Source organism: Carassius carassius, chromosome 44 (genome assembly GCF_963082965.1).
Source record: "Carassius carassius chromosome 44, fCarCar2.1, whole genome shotgun sequence".
Lineage (NCBI taxonomy): Eukaryota > Metazoa > Chordata > Actinopteri > Cypriniformes > Cyprinidae > Carassius > Carassius carassius.
In genome coordinates this window covers 2365107-2386250 of record NC_081798.1, presented here as the reverse complement: position 1 = coordinate 2386250, position 21144 = coordinate 2365107, and the positions used below count along the sequence as shown (strand labels likewise).

The 21144-nt window shown below is 36.9% G+C and overlaps 4 protein-coding genes and 1 long non-coding RNA gene across 6 annotated transcripts in view; 3 read left to right on the top strand and 2 right to left on the bottom strand.

The window, feature by feature from the left end:
• ano8b (anoctamin 8b) overlaps positions 1–3380 on the top strand; it is a 29400-nt gene extending 26020 nt beyond the window's left edge. For both annotated transcript variants that reach the window (XM_059537318.1, XM_059537319.1), the window contains 4 exons: positions 120–311; positions 419–550; positions 1129–1239; positions 2389–3380. In XM_059537318.1, the coding sequence (XP_059393301.1) occupies positions 120–311; positions 419–550; positions 1129–1239; positions 2389–3081 (1128 nt within the window). In that variant the 3' untranslated portion in view covers positions 3082–3380. The remainder of the gene's footprint in view (positions 1–119; positions 312–418; positions 551–1128; positions 1240–2388) is intronic.
• The window catches only part of LOC132126764 (uncharacterized), a 169477-nt gene extending 161128 nt beyond the window's left edge, over positions 1–8349 (bottom strand). Inside the window, exon 1 of the long non-coding RNA XR_009427449.1 lies at positions 8192–8349. This is a non-coding gene — a long non-coding RNA (uncharacterized LOC132126764). The remainder of the gene's footprint in view (positions 1–8191) is intronic.
• An 825-nt stretch (positions 8350–9174) lies between these two features.
• Positions 9175–12901, top strand: dda1 (DET1 and DDB1 associated 1). Its single transcript, XM_059537221.1, has 5 exons — positions 9175–9432; positions 10382–10462; positions 10607–10658; positions 10760–10821; positions 11463–12901. The coding sequence occupies exons 1-5, from the start codon at positions 9424–9426 to the stop codon at positions 11571–11573; spliced, it is 315 nt and encodes a 104-aa protein (XP_059393204.1). The 5' UTR covers positions 9175–9423; the 3' UTR covers positions 11574–12901.
• Positions 12902–13032: 131 nt separating this feature from the next.
• On the top strand, positions 13033–17148 carry abhd8b (abhydrolase domain containing 8b). Its single transcript, XM_059537220.1, has 5 exons — positions 13033–13316; positions 14522–15288; positions 15369–15539; positions 16225–16441; positions 16585–17148. The coding sequence occupies exons 2-5, from the start codon at positions 14531–14533 to the stop codon at positions 16876–16878; spliced, it is 1440 nt and encodes a 479-aa protein (XP_059393203.1). The 5' UTR covers positions 13033–13316; positions 14522–14530; the 3' UTR covers positions 16879–17148.
• Positions 17149–18192: 1044 nt separating this feature from the next.
• On the bottom strand, positions 18193–20677 carry LOC132126583 (small ribosomal subunit protein uS19). The gene is made up of 4 exons (XM_059537928.1): positions 20628–20677; positions 20193–20278; positions 18517–18751; positions 18193–18341 (listed from the first exon to the last, which is right to left on the bottom strand). The coding sequence occupies exons 1-4, from the start codon at positions 20628–20630 to the stop codon at positions 18228–18230; spliced, it is 438 nt and encodes a 145-aa protein (XP_059393911.1). The 5' UTR covers positions 20631–20677; the 3' UTR covers positions 18193–18227.
• Between the last annotated feature and the right edge of the window lie 467 nt (positions 20678–21144).

The following is a 21144-nucleotide window of genomic DNA, read 5'->3' as shown; positions in this document are numbered from 1 at the left end:
GGCAAATGTCTCTGTAATGTACTTGTGTTCTAGATTATGGATGTTCTACTACCAGATCCTTCTGACTGACATACTTTCTCTGAACCTCTAAAACTAAATGTCCCTAAACTGCTTTCCAGGACACTTTTCAGGACTACCAGGAGATGTTTGTTCAGTTTGGATATGTGGTGCTCTTTTCATCTGCCTTCCCATTGGCCGCCATGTGTGCCCTCATTAACAATATCATTGAGATCCGGAGCGACGCGTTTAAACTGTGCACCAGCCTCCAGAGACCCTTCGGCCTGAGGGTTTGCAGCATCGGCCAGTGGCAGGTAAGACTACACGGAGTACTCCGAAAATCATTGTATATTCATCTAATGCTGTTCTAAGCGTGTTTTCATACAACGAGGTTGTGTAAAAGTCCTGTATCATTGCACAGACAGTGATGGAAGCCATGGGTCTGATTGCCATCGTAGTGAACTGCTATCTGATTGGTCAGTGTGGGCAGCTACAGAGACTGTTTCCCTGGCTTAGTCCTGAGATGGCCATCATCTCCATCGTCATTCTAGAGGTACTCAAGCACATACACATCAGTGCTATTTTACTATCATTGAGATATTATTATTGTTAAAAAAAAAGATTAATTATATGTTTACAATTTTTATTATTTTCTGGTTTCATTTTAATTGTAGGTAAAAAAAATTGTCATTTTGTTGTGTGTTTTTGCCACTTTTAGTATTTATTTAAGACTGTCAATTGTTTTGTCAAAAGTTTTTCTTTTTCTTTTTTCATTTTGGTGAACTGTCCCTTATGCATTAGTTAGCACTAGAACAAATAAACTGAATAAATATACAAATGAAGTTCTTAGCAATGCATATTCCTAATCATTAAGTTTTAATATATTTACAGTAGGAAATGTACAAAATATCTACAAGGAACATGATCTTTACGTAATATCCTAATGATTTTTGGCATAAAAGAAAAATCATTTTGACCCATACAATGTATTTTTGGCTATTGCTACAAATATTACCCAGTGACTTAAGACTTTATATGATTTGCTGTTGTATTGTTAGGACTTGTTGTTTTCAGTTTCTTGTCTAACACATGAACTTGACTTTTACTGTCTCTCTTTCCTCTCATGAGCAGCACTTTGCAGTACTACTGAAGTATATCATTCATGTGGCAATACCAGACATCCCCAGCTGGGTCGGAGAGGAAATGGCCAAGCTGGAGTTTCAGCGCAAAGAGGCGTTTAAGGTAATACCCCATCCACCGCTGACCGAAACCATATTTAGGAAACTGAATATTATAAATGCTGGGGTATAGACTCTTTTGACTTGAACCAGTCTGCACCCACCCTGCATAAAAACACACTAAAACACAGTAAACACCTAAAAAATGCGTAACAAGATCCTGACAACTCTCAAATCTTTAGTATTAGAGATCATTTCAAATTAGCCAATGTTTATTTTGATAAAATACAAATTAAAAAAACAGGATCTGAATTGGACACAAAACATCCTGATGCATGCATCACCAAATAAACTACAAAATAAAAGCCCTCAAACTGGAAGTACAATCTGGGCAGTCTTCTTCTATCAAATCTTCTATACGTAGATCTAGATATAGCTCAGGGATCTTGGCTTAAATAGATTGGTGAGCAATGGTTTAAATTTTTTTAAATAAAACTATATCAAAAATGTATCGTTTTCTTTAACAACAACAAAAAATAGACCTCCGCTAGTTTTCTCGCTTGTGGTTATAGCCAGAATTTAACATGCCTTTTTCCCCACAGAAAATAAACAAAAACTGTTAACCAAAATGAATAATCATTATTACATAATCAAAAGCAATAATCAACAATAATGATTTTTTCATGATTTTGCATAAAGAGTCTCTGAAAATCAACTCAAATGCCATGCTTCTGTTAACACTATATAGCGTCATGATTAATTGAAGCGACTGGTTAAATTTAAGCGTTTGAAAAAACAAACAAACAGATACATTTAATAAGGTGCATAATAGTGTATAATAGGCATAGACTCCTCTTAATAGACTTGTGTTATTTGTTTGTAAACTGTTCAATCATACAGTATGGTATTTTAAATGTATTTGTTTTTTTTTTCAAATGCTCAAATTTAACCAATGACTTTAGTCAATCATAAAACTATATACTGTTACCATTCAAATTTCTTGCACTTAATTATAAATTATAAAATTATTATATAAAAACGCCCTTAAAAAGATTTATAAATTGCTCCTGGAAATCAGTTCCAGGTGGCAAATATTGCCCCTTACCGGAACATATCATTTCTGCATATAGACTGGTGAACTGTAAGCACTTTTTAAAAATCATTAGCATTCAGGCCTCAGCTGGATTCATTGCTGTTGTACATGTGTTTTCAGAAGCATGAGCGTCAGGCACAGCAGCATTTCCAGGAGCAGCAAAGGAGGAAGCGCGAGGAAGAGGAGCGCCAGCGGCAGGCGGAGTATCAAGCCCGGCGTGATCGAGACGATGGCCGCTCGGACTCTTCAGGTGGCGACCACCACCATGACAAGAGCCACAGTGGCAAATCCAGACCTGGGGGTGGGGGAGGCGCTTCTGGGGGGGAGAAACCCAAACGTCCCAGCTCGCTTCTTGGAAACAACAATGTCATGAAACTGAAGCAGATCATCCCTCTACAGAACAAGTTTTCTTCCGGCACAGCCCGTTCCCCACAGTCGCCTACGGGTAATGAACCCAAGCTACCAGGTTTCCTTAGTTTTAAGTTCCTGAAGTCTCCTGAGAATAAGAAGGAGGCGGCAATGGCTTCCGCTAGTGCGGCACCAGCTCCTCCAGTCCAGGAGAGAGCGGAAAGGTCCCAATCACCCAACAAATCCTTCAATCCTGGGAAACTCTTTAACTTTGGGAAATCAGAGGGAGGGGCATGTGTAAACGGGGCACAACTTTCAAAACCAGGGGATGGTGGACAGGTGCAGGACAAGCCTCCAACAAAGTCCGACCTCAACGGGGTCCCGGATGAAATCCCATCCCCTTGTGGAGAGACTGGGGAGAATGCATCCTCATCCGATTCTGATCCATCAGGCCCTAAGATGTAACACGAAAACAAAAGTAAAAAAAAAAAACAGTGTGAGAAAATGCTTAGTAACACTGAGGGCGGGAGAGTGGGAATGGTTTTTGAGGCTGTGCAAGACCAGGAAGCTGTTAAGTTAAAGTCATAATGGGGAATTCACTAAAAGCCCAGGTGTACTCAATTTTCCGTGTTCTGCTACGTCTAGCGCACAATTGTGCGTGCAAGTGTGCTCTGTTGACACTGAACATAAATTGGACATGTTTGGTTTGTGCGCCACCTAGTGGACTTTTATTTGTGAGCGCTGAAATCACACATGCACTGTTGTATGTGTTGTATTTTTTGTAAGTTAAAAAATTGGGCTGCAAGTGGATGGCGTACACGGCAAATAACGAAAATTGGCATGTGGACTGTTGGCAAGCCAGAGCGGAACACAGATTAGGGAAGTTTACTTTTAGCTTTCGAATACATTGTGTTGACAGATGAGCATTGTGTATTTGCACGTGTTGCGTTCTTTGTTTTAGCACCCGTTTCAGGTATTGGTCACCATTAGAGGTCAACCGATAGTGGATTTTACAGATAACCGATAACACATTAATCGACCGATAGTTTTTAAAATGGATACCGCATGAAAACAAACAATACTACAAATAAAATAATGCTGAGATTTATTACAAAAAATTTGTAACGAATCATGAATATGTACTGTACTTTTTCAATTATATGTAAAACAATGATTTGGGTCAAATATAATGTAATGTAATTGGAAAACCCCCTTTATATTGATAATAAAAAAATAACTGAATTGGGATTTGTTCATATGTTTCTGCCAGCTGCATGAACATATCAGTTTGATTTCTCACATCACTAGTTTTAAATATGCAACTTTGCTGGCTGACAAATGCATAAAAGTGACCAGCTGGATATGAGTAATGCAAATAGATGGTAACAGCCGTGATTTTAAACATTTGGGTCAAAGTTTGTCACATTGTTTTTCCCCTTGAGGCAGTATTAGCATCCTCTCAGCCTTGGTTGTTCTTTCTCTACTATTGTGGCATATAAACAAACCATTAATTGCTGTAAAATGATATAAAACATATACACACATATGTGTGGTGTATACATAGTGTTTTGTTTTTCTGTTTTAAATCGTCATCTAAAGTGTCCCGCTCTGTGCAGCGTTCAGTCTCACATGTTAAAACAAAAAGCACATGGTTCACCTCTAGAGGCCGCTCTCCTTCTGTATGATGACAGTGAATCTTTTCAGCCACTCCAGCAAACAGACCAAACTTGGAAAATCTTTCGGCATGGATTTATGCCGATAACTGATCAATTCCACCAACTGACTATCGGTGCCGATTAATCTGCAAAATCAGTTCAGTTGGCCTCTCGTCGCCACAAATTTAATGCTGAGTGTACTTGCGCCTTATTTCCACACAATAGCTGACAGACGGCTAGTGGTAAAATGTTAAAAGACTTTGCCAATTTGGCGCATTTTATAATGCGCTTCATTTGCATAGAAAGTAAGCTGACAACAACGATGACTTCGTAATTTAAGTACGCATGGCGTAGTGCAGTATCGGCGCATAATATACAACATGGTTAAGTTGGATTGCAGCTGGTAAATGATGCATGGTTTCGTGCAGAAACGCTACACGCTACAGTGGTGCAACTCTTTTGTGAATTTGCCCCATAATGGTTAATGCTTTGCTATATTTCAGAGAAAAAAAAAAACCTTTGCAGAAAAGACCCCCCTCCACACATACGCACACTTATTCACTCACACATTGCCTTTTCTGCAACCCAAAAAGGAATGCATGAGCTGCATTTCTGATGGTTTTTAAAGTGCAGTGTTTAATTACTAGTCTGATAATTGTAACATTTTATTGGGTTGCCGGTAGAAAAAAAATGGAAGATCAGTTACCGCACATTTTATACCTGTCTCACAGTATGACCTCCAAAATACCATATCAACTATAATCTCACAAGCAGCAGCAGTTCCAACTATGGGTGATGAAAACTTTTGTATGTGTTTAAAACTTGGTTTTGTAGAGCAATAGCAAACAAGCAAAAATTACTGATGGTTTAGTACATCCATACTGAATAACAGGTCGGAATCAATAATGAAAACTGCAATTAAACAAATGCAAATGTACGGAGCTTGCCGCACATGACATGCAAGAAAAAATAAATAAATTGTGCGCACGATTTACTAATTCGTTCCCTCAATGTACTAAAACGTGCACACGATTGCTATTGCATTCCCTCGATTTACTATTGTGTTCGCTCGATTTGCTAAATCGTGCGCACAATTTATAAATCGAGTAAACGAAATAGTAACGTGTGTATGTTTTAGTACACTGAGGGAACGAATTAGTAAATCGTGCACACGATTTAGCTTAATATTTTTTCCTGCATGTCATGTGCGGGGCTCCGTTCAAATGGGTGTGTTGATGTTGATTATTTTTTTGTCTGAAATTAATTTATCCATTTCACACTTTTTGAAGTGCTGTCATGAAAATTGCTGCAATCTCCTGAATTTGATGGTCATCTTCACATTGCATTTCCACCAGGATCCTAATCATTATAGTTCTGTTTAGAACCTTCAAGCTGATATGCTACCTATAGTGCAGACTTTAACGCTTCTTAATTACATCACATCAGATTGGAAACTACCCTAAACTGTAAGCAGGATTTCATACACCTCCAATCAAATGTTTGGATGCACTGAAAAACCTTTAGGTTACTGCTTAAAAGACAAACTTTGAAAGAGCTTCAATATAGTTCAACATACTTTGGTCGCTACAGAAATCAAACACATTATTATGTATATGAATTATACATATAAAAATAAATTTGCATACTTCCATTTTGTATTATTTCATCATTTTGATGGCTTTCCTATTTTCTACAAATTTTGAAATGTGTTTCCAAACTGTTGGCTGTAGTGATTAGATAATAATGATTAGATAATTAAATATTAATGAATCATTATCCTGAATGCCAATGTAAGCAGCCTAATTACATATGAAATTTTTATTTTACTTGGTGCCAACTTTAGTTTATTCATGCTTACCTGTGTTTGTAATTTATTACTTTTTTTTTATTATTATTATTGAAGAAAAAGTATTATTTGCCTCCTCTTTACACGTTATTTAAGTGTAGGTTTGGAAATGTGAAGGAAGATGTAAATGTTTCTCAAACAAACCATCTCTGTCTGCATAGAGGCAGTATGAATGTGTGTTTTCCAGAGAACTTCTTTGAATTACTAAGTTTGTCCTGAGCAACTAAGGGAGGGTCTTATCTTAAGACAATGTGCTCAGATATTGCTGTCAATCAAAACTAATTACAGAAGTCACAATATCACACACTTTAAAGGGATTCTATGAAGCAGTTGAATCTCTGTAAAGCTGTTTATATTCCAGCGTAAGGTCATGGAGAAACAAGAGGTGCCTCAAGTCATGGAATATATAACATTTTGACTTTTAAGTTTATAGAAAACAAAACAAACTATGCATTCAGTTCTTTATTTGGTTGACAAGATTTGCTGAACAGATGTTGTTGCAATAATATCTTGGCCTGTATGGTAATTTTAAACTGTTTTATGTTCTAAATTTGTCTAATACACGTTTACTAAGCCGTTAATTATGGTTAGAGATCAGTTTTCAATTCATTTCATTGAAAAATTCATCCATTGCTACAACAACCAGCAACAATATACTTTCCTTTGGCCTGTTTCCACCAGATATTAATTTGACGTCACAAAATATTAAATTGCATTTTTATATCCGATATGCATTGCATATGCAAAAATTTTATTTGATTATAAAATAATTTCTGTTTTGAGAAATGGTTGGATGCATTACATTTTCAGTGTTAAAAATAGTAAACATGTTGGTCCCTGCTTTTATATAATGAGTTATCTGTCACCTAAAATTTTGTCTTTTATTTTGTGTGATATTCCCTTGATGGTGTCTCTCACTGATGGCCTGTAAGAATGTCTGTGATTATAAATGGGCAGAAAAAGTCAATAGCTGGTGAAGAATTGGAAGTGTTTGTTAGTAAGAGGCATTTTTTGGTTGGTTGGTTGCTTTCTTTTTGAACTGAACTCTGCAGTATGATAGATCACAGTCATTTCTGTATCATTCATCCATGTCATGTAGTCAGACCATCAGCTCTGGCCTAATAAATTCAAGTTTCTGTTATTGTTGTTTAATTGAATGATTTGAGTAGTTAAGCGACCGATAGCCGGAAGCATTACAAGGCTGCATAGGCTTGTTGTCTAAGAACTGCTTTACATTGGGTCTAACTGTGAAATCTGAACTGATTGTGATGAGGAGCCACAGAATTTCTGAAGGCAACCTCATAAACCTATCATGAGCTCTTCCAATGTTCCACTGTAAAACTTTTCTTTATTAAAGAAACAATATTAGGGAGTGGGATTATTTATTTCTTTTATTTTGTCATATTTTTGTAAGAACTGAAATGGGATAATAAACTGATTTAAATTTATTGTTTTTCTGAGTTGTCTTTCAGTTTCTCTTTCGGTTAGAAAGCAATTTATTCTAATATAGAACCTTAATATTATCAACACACTCATCATTCATAACTATTTAATGTTTTGGCAAATTGGTGGTAAATTCATATGAATTTTCTTTGAGAATAGGAAATTAGTTCACCAAAAATGTAATAAAAAATAAAATTATATATATATGTGTGTGTGTGTGCGTGTGAACTGGAAAAACTCAACAACAACAAAAATATATATATCTAAATAAAAACCTATATTAAAATATTTATATTAACTATAATAGTAAATCTGATACAAAAATGTATAAGATGTTTTTATTATGTTACAGGTGAGTTTGACCCATTGAATTGTTGGAAAAACTTGTTCATGATGTTTTTCTTGAAAATTTTAAAACTCTTTCTCATTTAGGAGCATGCAAAAGTGTTGACACTTTTTCCCTAAAAAGTAACTAATTACGTTACTTAGTTACTTTTTATGGAAAGTAATGCGTTACATTACTTTTGTGTTACTTTTTAAATATGAGCAGGGCTTGATTGTTTTTCATATAAGAAGTTCTGTTTATAGCAAATGTAAAAGCCCTTTCCATCAAAAAGTGTAATGAATAAACCTCAGACTGAAGGAAAAGTAAATTGACGTCAGTACAGTAGAACACAAGAGAAGAAGATTCAACACGCCTTCAACAATAAAAAACAACCAAGCACAATTGTTAGTTTATATAAAGTCATTTTTGCTTATTAGTATGGATGAATTGGATCACCAAAGGTCAACAGCAAAATACATTAGTTAATAAAATGAGATTAGATAGATTTGTGTTATTTAACATTTTATTATTGCAGTTATTGCGTCACATTATGAGTTTGCATTTCATTTCGATGAATACTAAATCTGTTTTTTGTTGTTGATGTTGTTGTTGTTTTTTGGTGAGTGGGATGAATTAATGCACATTCACATTTAGTCTAGAACTACACCATGTTCACACAGAGCACACAACGCCTCTGTAGTTCAGATTTCTCCCAGTATGGGGACAGGAGAGTTTCAGTTAATAAATGGGAAAACAAAGTAACTGGCGTTACTTTACTGAAAAAGTAACTCAGATATTTTCTTGTTAATTAAACAGTAATGTGTTACTTTACTAGTTACCTGAAAAAGTAATCTGATTACGTTATTCACGTTACTTGTAATGCGTTACCCTTAACACTGTATATGTGTGTGTGTGTGTGTGTGTGTGTGTGTGTGTGTGTGTGTGTGTGTGTGTGTGTTTGTGTGTGTTTGTGTGTTTGTGTGTGTGTTCTACTTTCATGTTTATTTCAGTTAAAGTGATTATGTTGTGTTTTTGTCGTTTTATTACATTTTTTAATGTCTAATTAGTTTTATTTCATTTGTAATTTTAAGCTAAATGAAACTGAAATTGATTTTATTTTATTTTTAATAATACATTTCATTTCCCGTAATGAAAACGTATTTTACGGGTTTAGTTTTAGTTTCAGATTACTGTAATAACCCTGTTTGGCTTGAACAGCTGTGTATAATGCCAGGTTCCGTGTATTTTGAAGGACATTACGGTTACTATGGTAAAGACTTTGTAAATACGCACCACGCATGACAGAAAATTACAGCGCGCACACACACACACACACACACTCAGAGACGCTTGTCAGTCGGTAACTCGAGTTTAACGTTAGTTGCTGTATATTTGTGTTCACACGTATCTCTGTGTTTTAGTGTCGTATTCAGTAGTACGAGTGAGTGAGTGAAACCGGCTTCAGCTCTCTGATTTCTGTCAGTGTTGAGGCCTGTGTGAGCACAAACACACACCTACACGACTGAACTGACTTCACCATGGACAAAGTAAGTTCCTGCACTCAAAACTTCATCTTATTTTCACGTCACAGCTGAATATCGTCTAAAATATCGAAGCCTGAACTGTATCGATGAGATTTGATCCGCTTTCAGTTGACAAACTGCTTTGGTGATCGAGTTAGCATGCTAGCAGGTCGCTTCAGACTCTCATAGATACACTTCTATTACCGCAACAGCCTGAAATAAACACATTATCATGTTTAAATACGGTTATAAAATGTTAGTCGTTGTTACAATATGATTTGATGATTGAGTGGTCTTTAAACCTCATGTCAGGTTTGTATGCTAATGTGTTAGCGCGTGTTAGCATACTGCGAAGCGCGAGCGAGACTTGCCGAAGCTTTCGTTCAGAAGTCACGACCTGGATATGTTTATTTCACTAGTGTTATTATGATTAAATACAATTTGAAAACTTTAATAAAGATAAAGCTGTAAAAGTCCTTAACACATCTAAAGTGGACTAGACTGGCAACGCCCAAAGGTTGACATGTATCATCCTTTAGCTGCATTTGAGTTTACTCTCAGCATACTTACAAATCAAATGCATTTCTTGAGATTTATTGTTTAGATGTGCATTGATGATTTGTGTATTTTAATATTAGTTTACAACTCCTCTCCTGTCATTGATTGCTAGCTAAATGAGTCATGCTTTCCTGAGTGACTGCTTTAAATTTGTCAGATTTTGATTTTCTGGTCACTTATGAGCAATTTTTATTTTTCTGTGTTGGTGTGTGATGATGCCTGTATGTAAACTGTCAATGTATCTCTAGAGGTTAAAAGGAGGCTACAGTATTTTTTGTAAAAGACTATTTATGTTCACTGAATCATGTCTTTATTAAATTCAAGAATACGAGAACAATGTGTATTTTCCCTGTAGATGAAGACCTGTCTATTTTGGGCAAGCGTTTGATTTTAACCTCTTTTTTTTGTTTTAAAGGCAGATTTCCTGAAAGGTCTACCTGTGTATAACAAGACGAACTTCAGCAGATTTCACGCTGACTCTGTATGTAAAGCATCGGTAAGGTTTGCTGTTTTACGGTGCTCTTTGTGAGCCATTAACATCATCTTTCTGAATATTCAGTGAGCATTTTCACACCGTGGCTGTGAATTATAGTGTCATGTTTTGTTGAAATCCTTAACAGTCCATTTTTTTCTCTTTCAGAACAGAAGGCCATCAGTATATCTGCCTACACGAGAGTATCCCTCCGAACAGAGTGAGTGCTTGTTGTACAAATGTAGACCTGTATTACATAATAAAAAATAAACTTGATCACACAGAATGCTAATATTTTAGAGGTTTTCTCTCTCTTCACAGTTATCGTCACAGAGAAGACAAACATCCTTCTGCGTTATCTTCATCAACAGTGGGACAAAAAGGCAAGTGTTGGTCAAGCTCTCATTTGACAGAGCAACCACATGTTAATAGATAAATCGACTCATATCAAAATACAAAATAAAGGAATAGAAATGCATAATAAAAAGAATGAATTAACTGTATTCTAGGTAGGGGTGCTTCTCATTTTCAGCGTTTATTGGCGCATCTTCTCAGTTAACAACGGATCCGTGTAGTAACAGCTGCTCTATGTGAAAACACGCACCTGATGGAATTTACCGCTGATTAGAGAACCGGCTTTACTGACGAGATGCGCATTAACGATCGTGATCGGACCACCCCTAATTCTAGGTGAACAGCCTCTTGTTCTACTCAGCTACTTGTAGAGGTTGGCTTTCCTGCTGGAAGAAACAAATGAATGCAATGTGGGACTAGTTTGGAATCGCTGAGTGTGCAGGAAGTGGAAAAAAATAAATGTCTTTTGGGACTCCTGCAAAGTATAAATATCTAAAAAATCTAAGTTATTCAAATTTGTTTTAAGGTACAGAACCGTACTGAAACGGAAAAACCAGCGTAGATGACAAAATGTTAACAAAGCGAGCGGGAAGAAATAACTTATTCTTAGCAGAAATCGTTCCTGCATAAACTTCTAGCTATTGGAAAAATCATATACTTTGTCTTGCAGAATGCAGCTAAAAAGCGAGAGCAGGAGCAAGCGGAAGGGGAAGGTGGCAGCCCAGCGCCTCCTCGCAAAATCGCCCGGACAGACAGCCAGGAGATGAACGAGGACTCCTAGAGGAACCCACCATCCAGCAGCACAAGAACGGACACAACAAGCCCAAACACCCGCACACCACACAGGAATCTCATCTCAGAAAGAAAGAAATGGAAGAACACTTCTCTTACAGTGTGCTTTTTATTTTTTATTTTACTGAGTGCTTCCTGATGCAGTCAGTGCCCTGTTCTGAACGTGTGTGTGTGGCGCGACGGGTTTCCACTGCCAGCTTTGACTATTCTGCTGAGCTCTGAACTTCGGGGGGGGGGGGGGGTTGGGTACGGCGAAATTCAACAAGCACATAAATGTCTGCTATGAAGACGTGTGTGAAAATCGATTTGTTAGGACTATTAATGCAGAGTAAAAGTTGAAAAACACCCTAGTAATCTCAGCTGTGAATTAACACGCTTTCATGATGAACTCAGAAGACAGGCAACACTCTTCAGCATTCAAAAAATTTTAATCTTGGAAATTTACAGACATGTTTGGAAGATTTAGATGTAGTCTTGGTAGAGTGAAGGTCTTCCTAGCAGGTGCATACTTTTGCATGAATGCACTGTTGGACTGTTTATCTGTTGTCACAGGTTGAGGATGATGTACTGGTGATGTAAAGAAATATAAAAAATGTCATTCTCTTTCACTTCCCCCGTTGTCATGTAGGTTTGTAGTGCTGTGTTCGTTCCAGAATCATAAACAGATAACTTGCCTTCAGATGCCTGACTCCATCTATGATTGTTCCCTGAGCGCTGATTCACTTGCAGTCTGTTTGCCTTCTAAATATGATGGGGGGGGGGTTCCCAGGTTGGAATTTAATAGTGTCTCCCTTTTGTTTGGAGTTGTAGTTTAAGTTTGGAGTCTGCGAATAAAGGTGCAGCGATGCAGCAGTTCCTCTCTTAACCTGCAGAGGACGTTGGTGAGCTGTGGTACAAAAAACAGGAATAGCTTTACACAGGAGGCTTAAATTTCTCAGCCAGTGTGCTTTGAGTCCACAACATAGACTATGGCTGGAGACATGATGTGAGGTTAAGTCAGCTGTTAAAAGCCATTTCTGGCAAAGTGTGTTGGTTTGTTCTTGTTGAAAAGGTTGAAATGTGTTAAAGCTATCAAGGTTGTTAATAAAACAATGCATGCAAAATGTTTTGGGTAAAGAAAGCTTTTAAAACCTCTTGAGGGGGAAGTGTGCAGAGAGCAGCCCATCTCGATTCTAAATCTGTCTGAAAGAGTTACAGAGTTACTTGCCACAATTACTCCTGCATTTGTAAATTGTTGTTCTTGTGAAGCCTTCCCAATTTCTGTTTGAAGTCAAAAAAATTTTTTTTTTGAGTCAATAAAAATGCTATTAAAAATGATTTGTGTTGAGCCATATTGAATGTAGATTTCAAGGTATTTCTTAAACAAAAGCTAAGACAATAGATGGTGGGTGGGTGCTAGCCAGTGGATGTTTTCGGTGAGGCTGTAACAGCATATGCTCAACAGGTGTAATCCGCTTTAATCTGGGTTTCTTACTGTGGCCATGTAGATTTGGAAGATTGGAAGTGAATGAAAGCGAATAACAGTCATTGTTGCTCTTTTAATTATTATTGTTATAGGTTTAAATCTTTAAATTATCTTTAAAGTAATTTAATTACGTGGAAAGATATTCTATTTGGATTTAATTATTGGATTGAGGGTAGCAGATTACCAACCCATTTTATTACACTGGGAAGAGAAGCTACTGGAGTAAACAATCCAGCTATTTCATGTATCGGGAACATCGATAATCAGGTAAGCTTGATATTGCACTGTACAGTATAAGAAGGAATGTGTTTGTCATCAAAAACTGGAGGCAACCTACAAGGCCAAAGCCTTAAGTAAAGAAAAGGCTGTTCCGAGATTTGATACAACTAATTACAATCCTTATTCATTATAATTACAAAAAATATTCACTCAATTATTTACATGTGATTTTTTTCTTGGCAGCTATGGTAAAAAATAAATAAAATTCCATAATCTACTTTAATGCATAAGTATAGAATGTTACAAATTAAACACCATGTTCATTTTGAATCCAACAGTGAGCATTTGATTAGTTGCATCATAAAAACCAGTGTTATTGTGACCTCTAATGCACACTGAGAAGTTAAAAAAGCTTCTTACACTGTTTGGTTGTCATATTATTATTATATATATATATATATATAATTTTAAAGCTTCTTTTATTGCATACTATTATTTCATAATCCTTGTAGGGAAATGTGAGGCACAATTAGTTTGCAATACGTGTTAAGATAATTTAATAACTGCTATTTATAGTATTGATGTTAGTATATTGTCCAATAACGATTTTAACAAGATATATGTTGGAGTTATGCATTTTGGGAAGGGAATCATATATTTTGCACCCTGGAATAAAATATAATTCATGAAATGCTAGAAGGTGCCATAATTCTATGGTCCTATGAGAATGGCTAATATGCCTGACTGCAATGCACTATATTTGGAACAAAAACAAACCAACATGCAACTTCTAACACCAGAAAGACCTTAGATTAAACAACACCATACTGAACTAAACATTTATATATATATATATATATATATATATATATATATATATATATATATATATATATATATAAACGAGAGTTACATTTTTTGCGATGGCATGCACTGTATAGGTCCTAGATCACGCAATTTTCACAAATTCTATGTAATTTTTGTTGACGTTTCATTTACTAGTTAAACAATACTACAATTCATTGAACGCACTGTATTTCTATTGCTCACTGTCTCGTTTTTATTCATGTCAAAAGTTAAATATGTCGCTACTCTGACGTAAGTCTACATTGGAAAATTTATGCTCTGGCGCGCTTTTTGACAAGAGGTAGCTTGCACTTAACACGTGGATAATTGATATGCCAAATTCATGTGAGCCTATGTACTAAAGCACTGAATTTTTGAGAACCCAAATGTGCTTCTTATTTCCACAGGTGTTCACTATGCTCACCAGCTTTGTGGATGGAATATTCTGTTGCTTTACAGGGAAGTCTACTAACGTTGTGGTCCCTATTGAGTCTTCTGAGCCCACCGATGGTTTTGAATTTGTTGAGGTAAAGCCAGGAAGGGTTCTGAGAGTTCGGCATATTATCCCAGACAGACCAGTGGTTGAGGAGCCAGGGACTGGGGAAGGGGGTACAGTCAGCTGCAAGCGCAAAATCTCAGTGTACCGAAATGGACAGCTTCTGATCGAGAACATCAATGAAGCCACCCCTCCAGAGTTGGTCCGCTATCAGAATGGAGACAGCACTGTGGATACAGATGTTTCCAATTGTGAGGCTCCCCCAGCGGCCCAGGCTTCTGAACCCACACCGGGGTCGGCGACCGCAGGACAGGCTACGGATATCAAACCTGCACCTCAGCAGAATCTGCAACAAGTGCAGCGCAGACGGCGCAAACCCAAACGCTCCATTGTGATTGACTGCGAGCGGAAGATCACATGCTGCAAAGGTACTCACCCTGATGTGGCCTTGTTTTTCATTCATGGAGTCGGGGGGTCATTGGATATCTGGGGAAGCCAACTGGACTACTTCTCCCAACTTGGTTACGAAGTCATTGCCCCAGACTTGGCTGGACATGGTGCAAGTTCAGCTCCTCAGATCCCCGCTGCCTATACCTTTTACGCTTTGGCTGAGGACGTTAGGATCATCTTCAAGCGATATGCAAAGAAGCGTAATATTTTAGTAGGACACTCTTATGGGTAAGGAAATTTATGCCTTTGCTTGATAAATGCAGATGCATTGCTTTACTTGTTTTAGCATTTTATTTCTTGTCTTGCAGTGTTTCGTTTTGTACCTTCTTGGCTCATGAGTATCCGGAACAAGTTCATAAAGTTGTGATGATTAACGGTGGAGGTCCTACAGCACTCGAGCCCAGTCTTTGCTCTGTTTTCAACTTGCCCACGTGTGTCCTTAATTTCCTGTCCCCGTGCCTCACCTGGAGCTTTCTCATGTAAGAGTAATGGTCCAAAGGACACATTTGTCATTGCCTTGCCCTTTGCCAGCTTGAACACGAGTGTCTATGTTTGGCAACTACCTTGTTCAATTAATTTAATAGTTTAAACAAAATCCTGGAATAGACCTTTACTACACAGATTTTTGTCCCGATTAAAAGTCTGGACAAGTTAACGTTAATTGCCAAAAGTTAGAACCAGTCTGTAGATTTGAGAACAGAATTCACAGAAAATTGTTGTGTATGATGAGCACAGACTCCAGTTTGTTGGGGTCTGTGACCATCATACACTATAACAGAGGTCTTCACTACTGCCCTTGAGGACCTACTGTCCTACAAAGGTGTTTGATTAGGGTTGTGGCTAAACTCAGAGGGACACTGGGTCCTCAGGAGCAGATTTTCTATGAAATTTGTCGACTCAAACCTGCAGCCTGGCTCTGAGTTTTGCAATTAGCTAACTGTAAATTGGGGTAAAAATCTGGGTTAAACTTGTATAGTGTATTCCAGCCTTTCAGTTGCAAAGTTACTGAAACTCAGTAAAATGTTAGGGTAAGAGGACTATTAAAATAAAGTATATCCCACAGTTGTCCTTGCCTTGTTCTTTGCCAGCTTGATCATGATGAGTATCTGTCTGGCAATCACAGTAGTTTTTAACTAATAAAAGATGCCTTTTTTGGTCTTCAAGGGCTGGATTTGCCCATCAGGGAACGAGAGAAAAGAAACTACTTAAAGAGAACAATGCCTTCAACGTGTCTTCCTTCGTTCTACGGTCCATGATGAGTGGACAGTACTGGCCAGAGGGAGACGAGGTTTACCATGCTGAAATCACAGTGCCTGTTCTGCTGGTTCACGGCATGTATGACAAGTTTGTACCAGTACAAGAGGACCAACGTATGGCAGAGGTACAGTCATTTTACATTCCAAGCTTATAGTCTTGTCCATTTAGTTCTTAATGTGGCTCTTTCCTTCTGGGGTTTCTCTGAAAGTTTCAGTGGCACCACAAATTTTGGCGCACAATTATATTTACTGTTCGCTTTCTTGTTAGATTCTATTGCTGGGGTTCCTGAAGATCATAGACGATGGAAGTCACATGGTCATGATGGAGTGCCCTGACGTAGTTAATACTCTCTTACATGAATTCTTCCTATGGCAGCCAGCAACCGCCTCAAAACCCAAGCAGGAATCAGCCCCCACAAAGACCACCACTACCAAACCTCCAGAGGACACAAGACCAAAAACCGCCCCCAAGTCACTGTCCGAATTTCAACCAGACTTGACAAGACCAACAACTGCACCCAAAAGCATTCATACTGGGACAGAGGCTTACAGTGGACATTAGATCTAAGGGTGTGAAATAGCTGGTCTACCAATAAACAAGTGATGGTATACATTTAAAGTGTTCAATTTGCTCTGCTCTTCCATGTGGACCAAATGTAATGGAAATGTTTGAATGTAGGATGTCATTATATATTTACAAGTTGGTGTATGACTGCAGGAAACACATTGAAGGAACAGCTCAGATAGATGTTTGTCCCAGACCAGAATGGGTTTTACTTGCTTTCGAGTTTAAGAGTACCCCTTGAGGTTGTTTTTTTTATATACATACCAAAATGCAGAGTGATAAGCTTGAAATGAAATATTATTCAAAATTCTGTAATTTAAGACTTACTGGAAGCATTTACTGTAAATAGATGATCTATTGTATATATTTCAGGCTGTTACTAGCCTTTATTTTATTTGACCGATATCAAATGTCCATTTCTGGGTTATTCAGTGGCAGTAAACAACAGAATATAGTTCTGGCCATGTGAAAAGCTTTTTTTTTAAACATATTAGTTTAGTCTTTCACTGTCTAAAGTATTCTAGCCCTGTCATTGAAATAGTTTAAAAGGTGGTCTAAAATAAAAAGCTTGATCTTCTTCTGCCTCACATTCTTAGATATTACCCACTAACCAGTTCATATACTTTTAATATGAAGCACAAATGCTGACATTGATAGGCTATTGACAGGTTTTATGGTCCATTTAGGAACCTTTTAAGACCCAAGTGGTGAAAAAAAAATGACAAACATAATCTGGAAACATTTTTTGTATTAATAACACTTCAAAGTTTCCACTGATTTCCATTACTTCTTAATGCATCACTATAAATATAAAGTTCATCAATTTCTCAGACTTGAGGATGTTTAGATATTTCTGTTGGAAAAATAAATACATTTTTTGTTATGCATGTAACATTTAATATAACTATGTATACAAGACTTGAAGGTCTTTTATACCTAATTTGTGAAAGCAATTAAGACCTGCAGAAACCTTGTGAAAGTGGGCATTTCAGGTAAAACATCAGGTGCATGAAATAGAAATTTAATTAGCGTCACAAAATAAGAAATTCAATCATTATTATAAAACAAAAATTAATCGTTTAAGACTCATTTTCAAATATTGTCACGCTTGAAGACAAAAACAACGATGCAGAGCATAGTTCTTAGTCATTTGAGTTCTTATAAAAGCCTTGCATGAATCTGACAGATGACCTGTAGTCTCGATTCAACGGCACACAAACGGAAAAGCAGAGAATTTTCAGTATGTAAATGAACCAAGTTTTTTTCGTCAAGCAAGACGAGCTTTTGTATAAAGAGAGACAAAGTCAGAGGCTGTTTTGGAGGCTTTTATTTACACACTCTGCTTTCTACTTCAGAGGAATGAAGCGGGAAGAATGAGTGGCTCCAATACCTGGACGACCGTGTTTAACAGGCTTGTATGTGATGGAGAACTCTCCAAGGTAATGACCAATCATCTCAGGCTGAAAAGAGAAAATGATACAAATCATCAAAAATCACTGCATATTCGTACTTTAATAAAAACACATCAGCCATATTTCAAGGCTTAGTGGGGCACGGAGTCCTTGGCTTTACAGCAAAGCCACAAGCAGCAGCACTGACACATAAGAATTTTAACCGCAGGCTTCATCCCTCTACCTTGATTTCAACCTGGTTGAAGGTCTTGCCGTTGTACACGCCGACCATGGATCCAACCATCTCCGGCAGGATGACCATGTCTCTCAGGTGAGTCTTCACCACCTCTGGTTTCTCCATAGGAGGCGCCTCCTTCTTGGCCTTGCGGAGACGCTTGAGGAGAGACTGCTGCTTCCTCCTGAGGCCGCGGTTCAGTCTCCTCCTCTGTCTGGCGCAGTAAAGCTGCATCAGCTGCTCACTGAGGAACACACACACATACACAGGGGACTTAATCAACATTTCTACACAAGAAGCATCAGATCACTCGAGAAACCTTCATTCACAAGTTCGGCTTAAGCTAGACTGTTTATATTCTGTACATACTCTACTTAATACTTTATATAGCAACTCCACTGTACATTATGCAAATCATAGCTTCAATTATTCTGTACTTATATGTATATAAAACACTATATTCTTGCAATTCTGGTTAGATGCTAACTGCTTTTCATTAGCTCTGCACTTGTACTCTGCATAATGACGATCAAGTTGAATCTAATCTAAAGTTCAGGTCACAATAATGAAACGCATGTTTTTTTTCCCCCCCAAGTTAAAAGAATGTAAGAGCGAATGCACATTTAATTGCTTCAGATCTGTCACAAAAAAAGAAAAAAAAAAGAAAAAGAACTGAGCTGGGATAGAGGGAAATATTAAATAGATTTGTTTTAAATTTGCATTAAAAATTTATCATACGACATGTCTACAAATTAAGGCTTAAAAAGAAATGGTATTAAATATTGCATTCACTGCAAAACATTCGTAGCATTTTATAGTGTCCCAAAACAATCACGATGCTTTTACTTAAGATGCAGATTATATGAAACTTAAACAAAATTACACAAGTTTATGCTTAAAACAAGAACAAATATCTGTCAATAGGGAATGCATTTTATTTTTTGACCCACTGGAAAACATTTATTTTGTTTTTTTGCTTCTCGTGAAAAGTCAAATGTACTGATTAAAACCTGTTAACTGTCACTCACATTTTTGAACATAGACTTGAAAGTGCACCTAAATTTGTATAATTCATGACTGAAAACATTGTAACATGATTTTGAGGTACTATTTTCACGGTAATGCATTGTTTGAATTTAAAATGGGTTTCAAAGGATTGAATAGAGATTTTAAATTTTCAAGTGATATATAATTTCTGATGATTTCTAAAGTTTGAGAGAAAAAGGCAAAAAAGAAGACTTTTTTTTGACAAAGGTCAGAACTCCTGTTATGATGTAGGTTTTTGAGGTACACTCTTGCCATAAATTAATCCATTACTTTTCCTACATCATTTATATAAAAGATTGGTAAAATATTAAACCTTTCCAATGATATATAGTTTGTCATGATTAGATTAGGATTTAATTTTAATATAGTGAAGTAAACGTAGGGGGCCCACTGAGGGGCCAGGTGGCAGTTAACAGGTTAATACCTTTTTTGCACTGGATTCAGATGATAATGCAAAAGTTATTTCTATATTCTAGTGGCTTGGATAAGGAATGGTGATCTGTTGCAACCAAGTTGTATTTCACATTTGAAAGTATTGCTAACAGACACGTGTTACATTAATTTTTCCAAGTATCTGGTCATTAAAAAGTCCACCATTTACCTTCATGAAACCCAGTTATATGAGAGGTTTGACTCACTAGGACATGTCCAGCAGCTGGTCCAGATCCACACCTCTGTAGGTGAACTTCCTGAAGGTGCGCTTCTTCTTCTGCTCTGCGTCCGCCTGAGAAACCATCAACAGGCCTTTACTTCACTCACAGCGTGAGGAATAACAAATACACGGAGAGTAATAAAATAAATACAGTCCTACTTGATCCCACGTTAAAGAAACGAAGAAACCAAAGAATAAACGTGAAAATCCATCGCGCTTGGTTTAGAACAGCAACGCTAGCTGCTAATCTAACGAACATCTATATAAACATTCGTTCCAGGCGACAAATAATGGCTTGGAAACGTGCGTTAAATCTTAAAGACGCTTTATTCATATTTTCTACTCTGATGTGCTTCATATTTAAAGTAGATTCGACTGGATTGTTATAGTTTTGTTATACACAAAAGAGACGTGAACTTACCATCTCGAGAGACTCCCGGAAAAGGAAGACTGTAGGAGAGACGCGGTAATATCGCGAGAGTTCGGGGAATGATTAGTAAGTCGCCTACTAGCGGAGAGGAGGAAATATTTATTTTACTATCTTTAAAATGCGAGGTTTTATTGAGAAATTTAACGAGTCAAGTCAGTATTTAATTATTTTGTTTGTTAATGTTCAAAGCATTGATTTAAAAAAAAAAGTTTTTAATTAACTGTTTTAAATAAAGCACTAAATGCACTGTGGTACTGTATAGGTCAGTAGGTTTTTCTTTGGTAAAGGAATTAAGGATGCATTAAATGAAACAAAATGACCGTAAATGAAACAGGAAATGACAGTAAATAGACATTTATAGTTAAACAAACAAATAAATAAAGAAAATATTTTTAAAAAGTGCTTTTGTTTTTAACTTTTTTTCATCAACCGATCATGAAAAACTAATCATGGTTTCCACAAAAATATTTAAAAAACTTATGATTTAGCTTAACTTTCCTCCTACTAG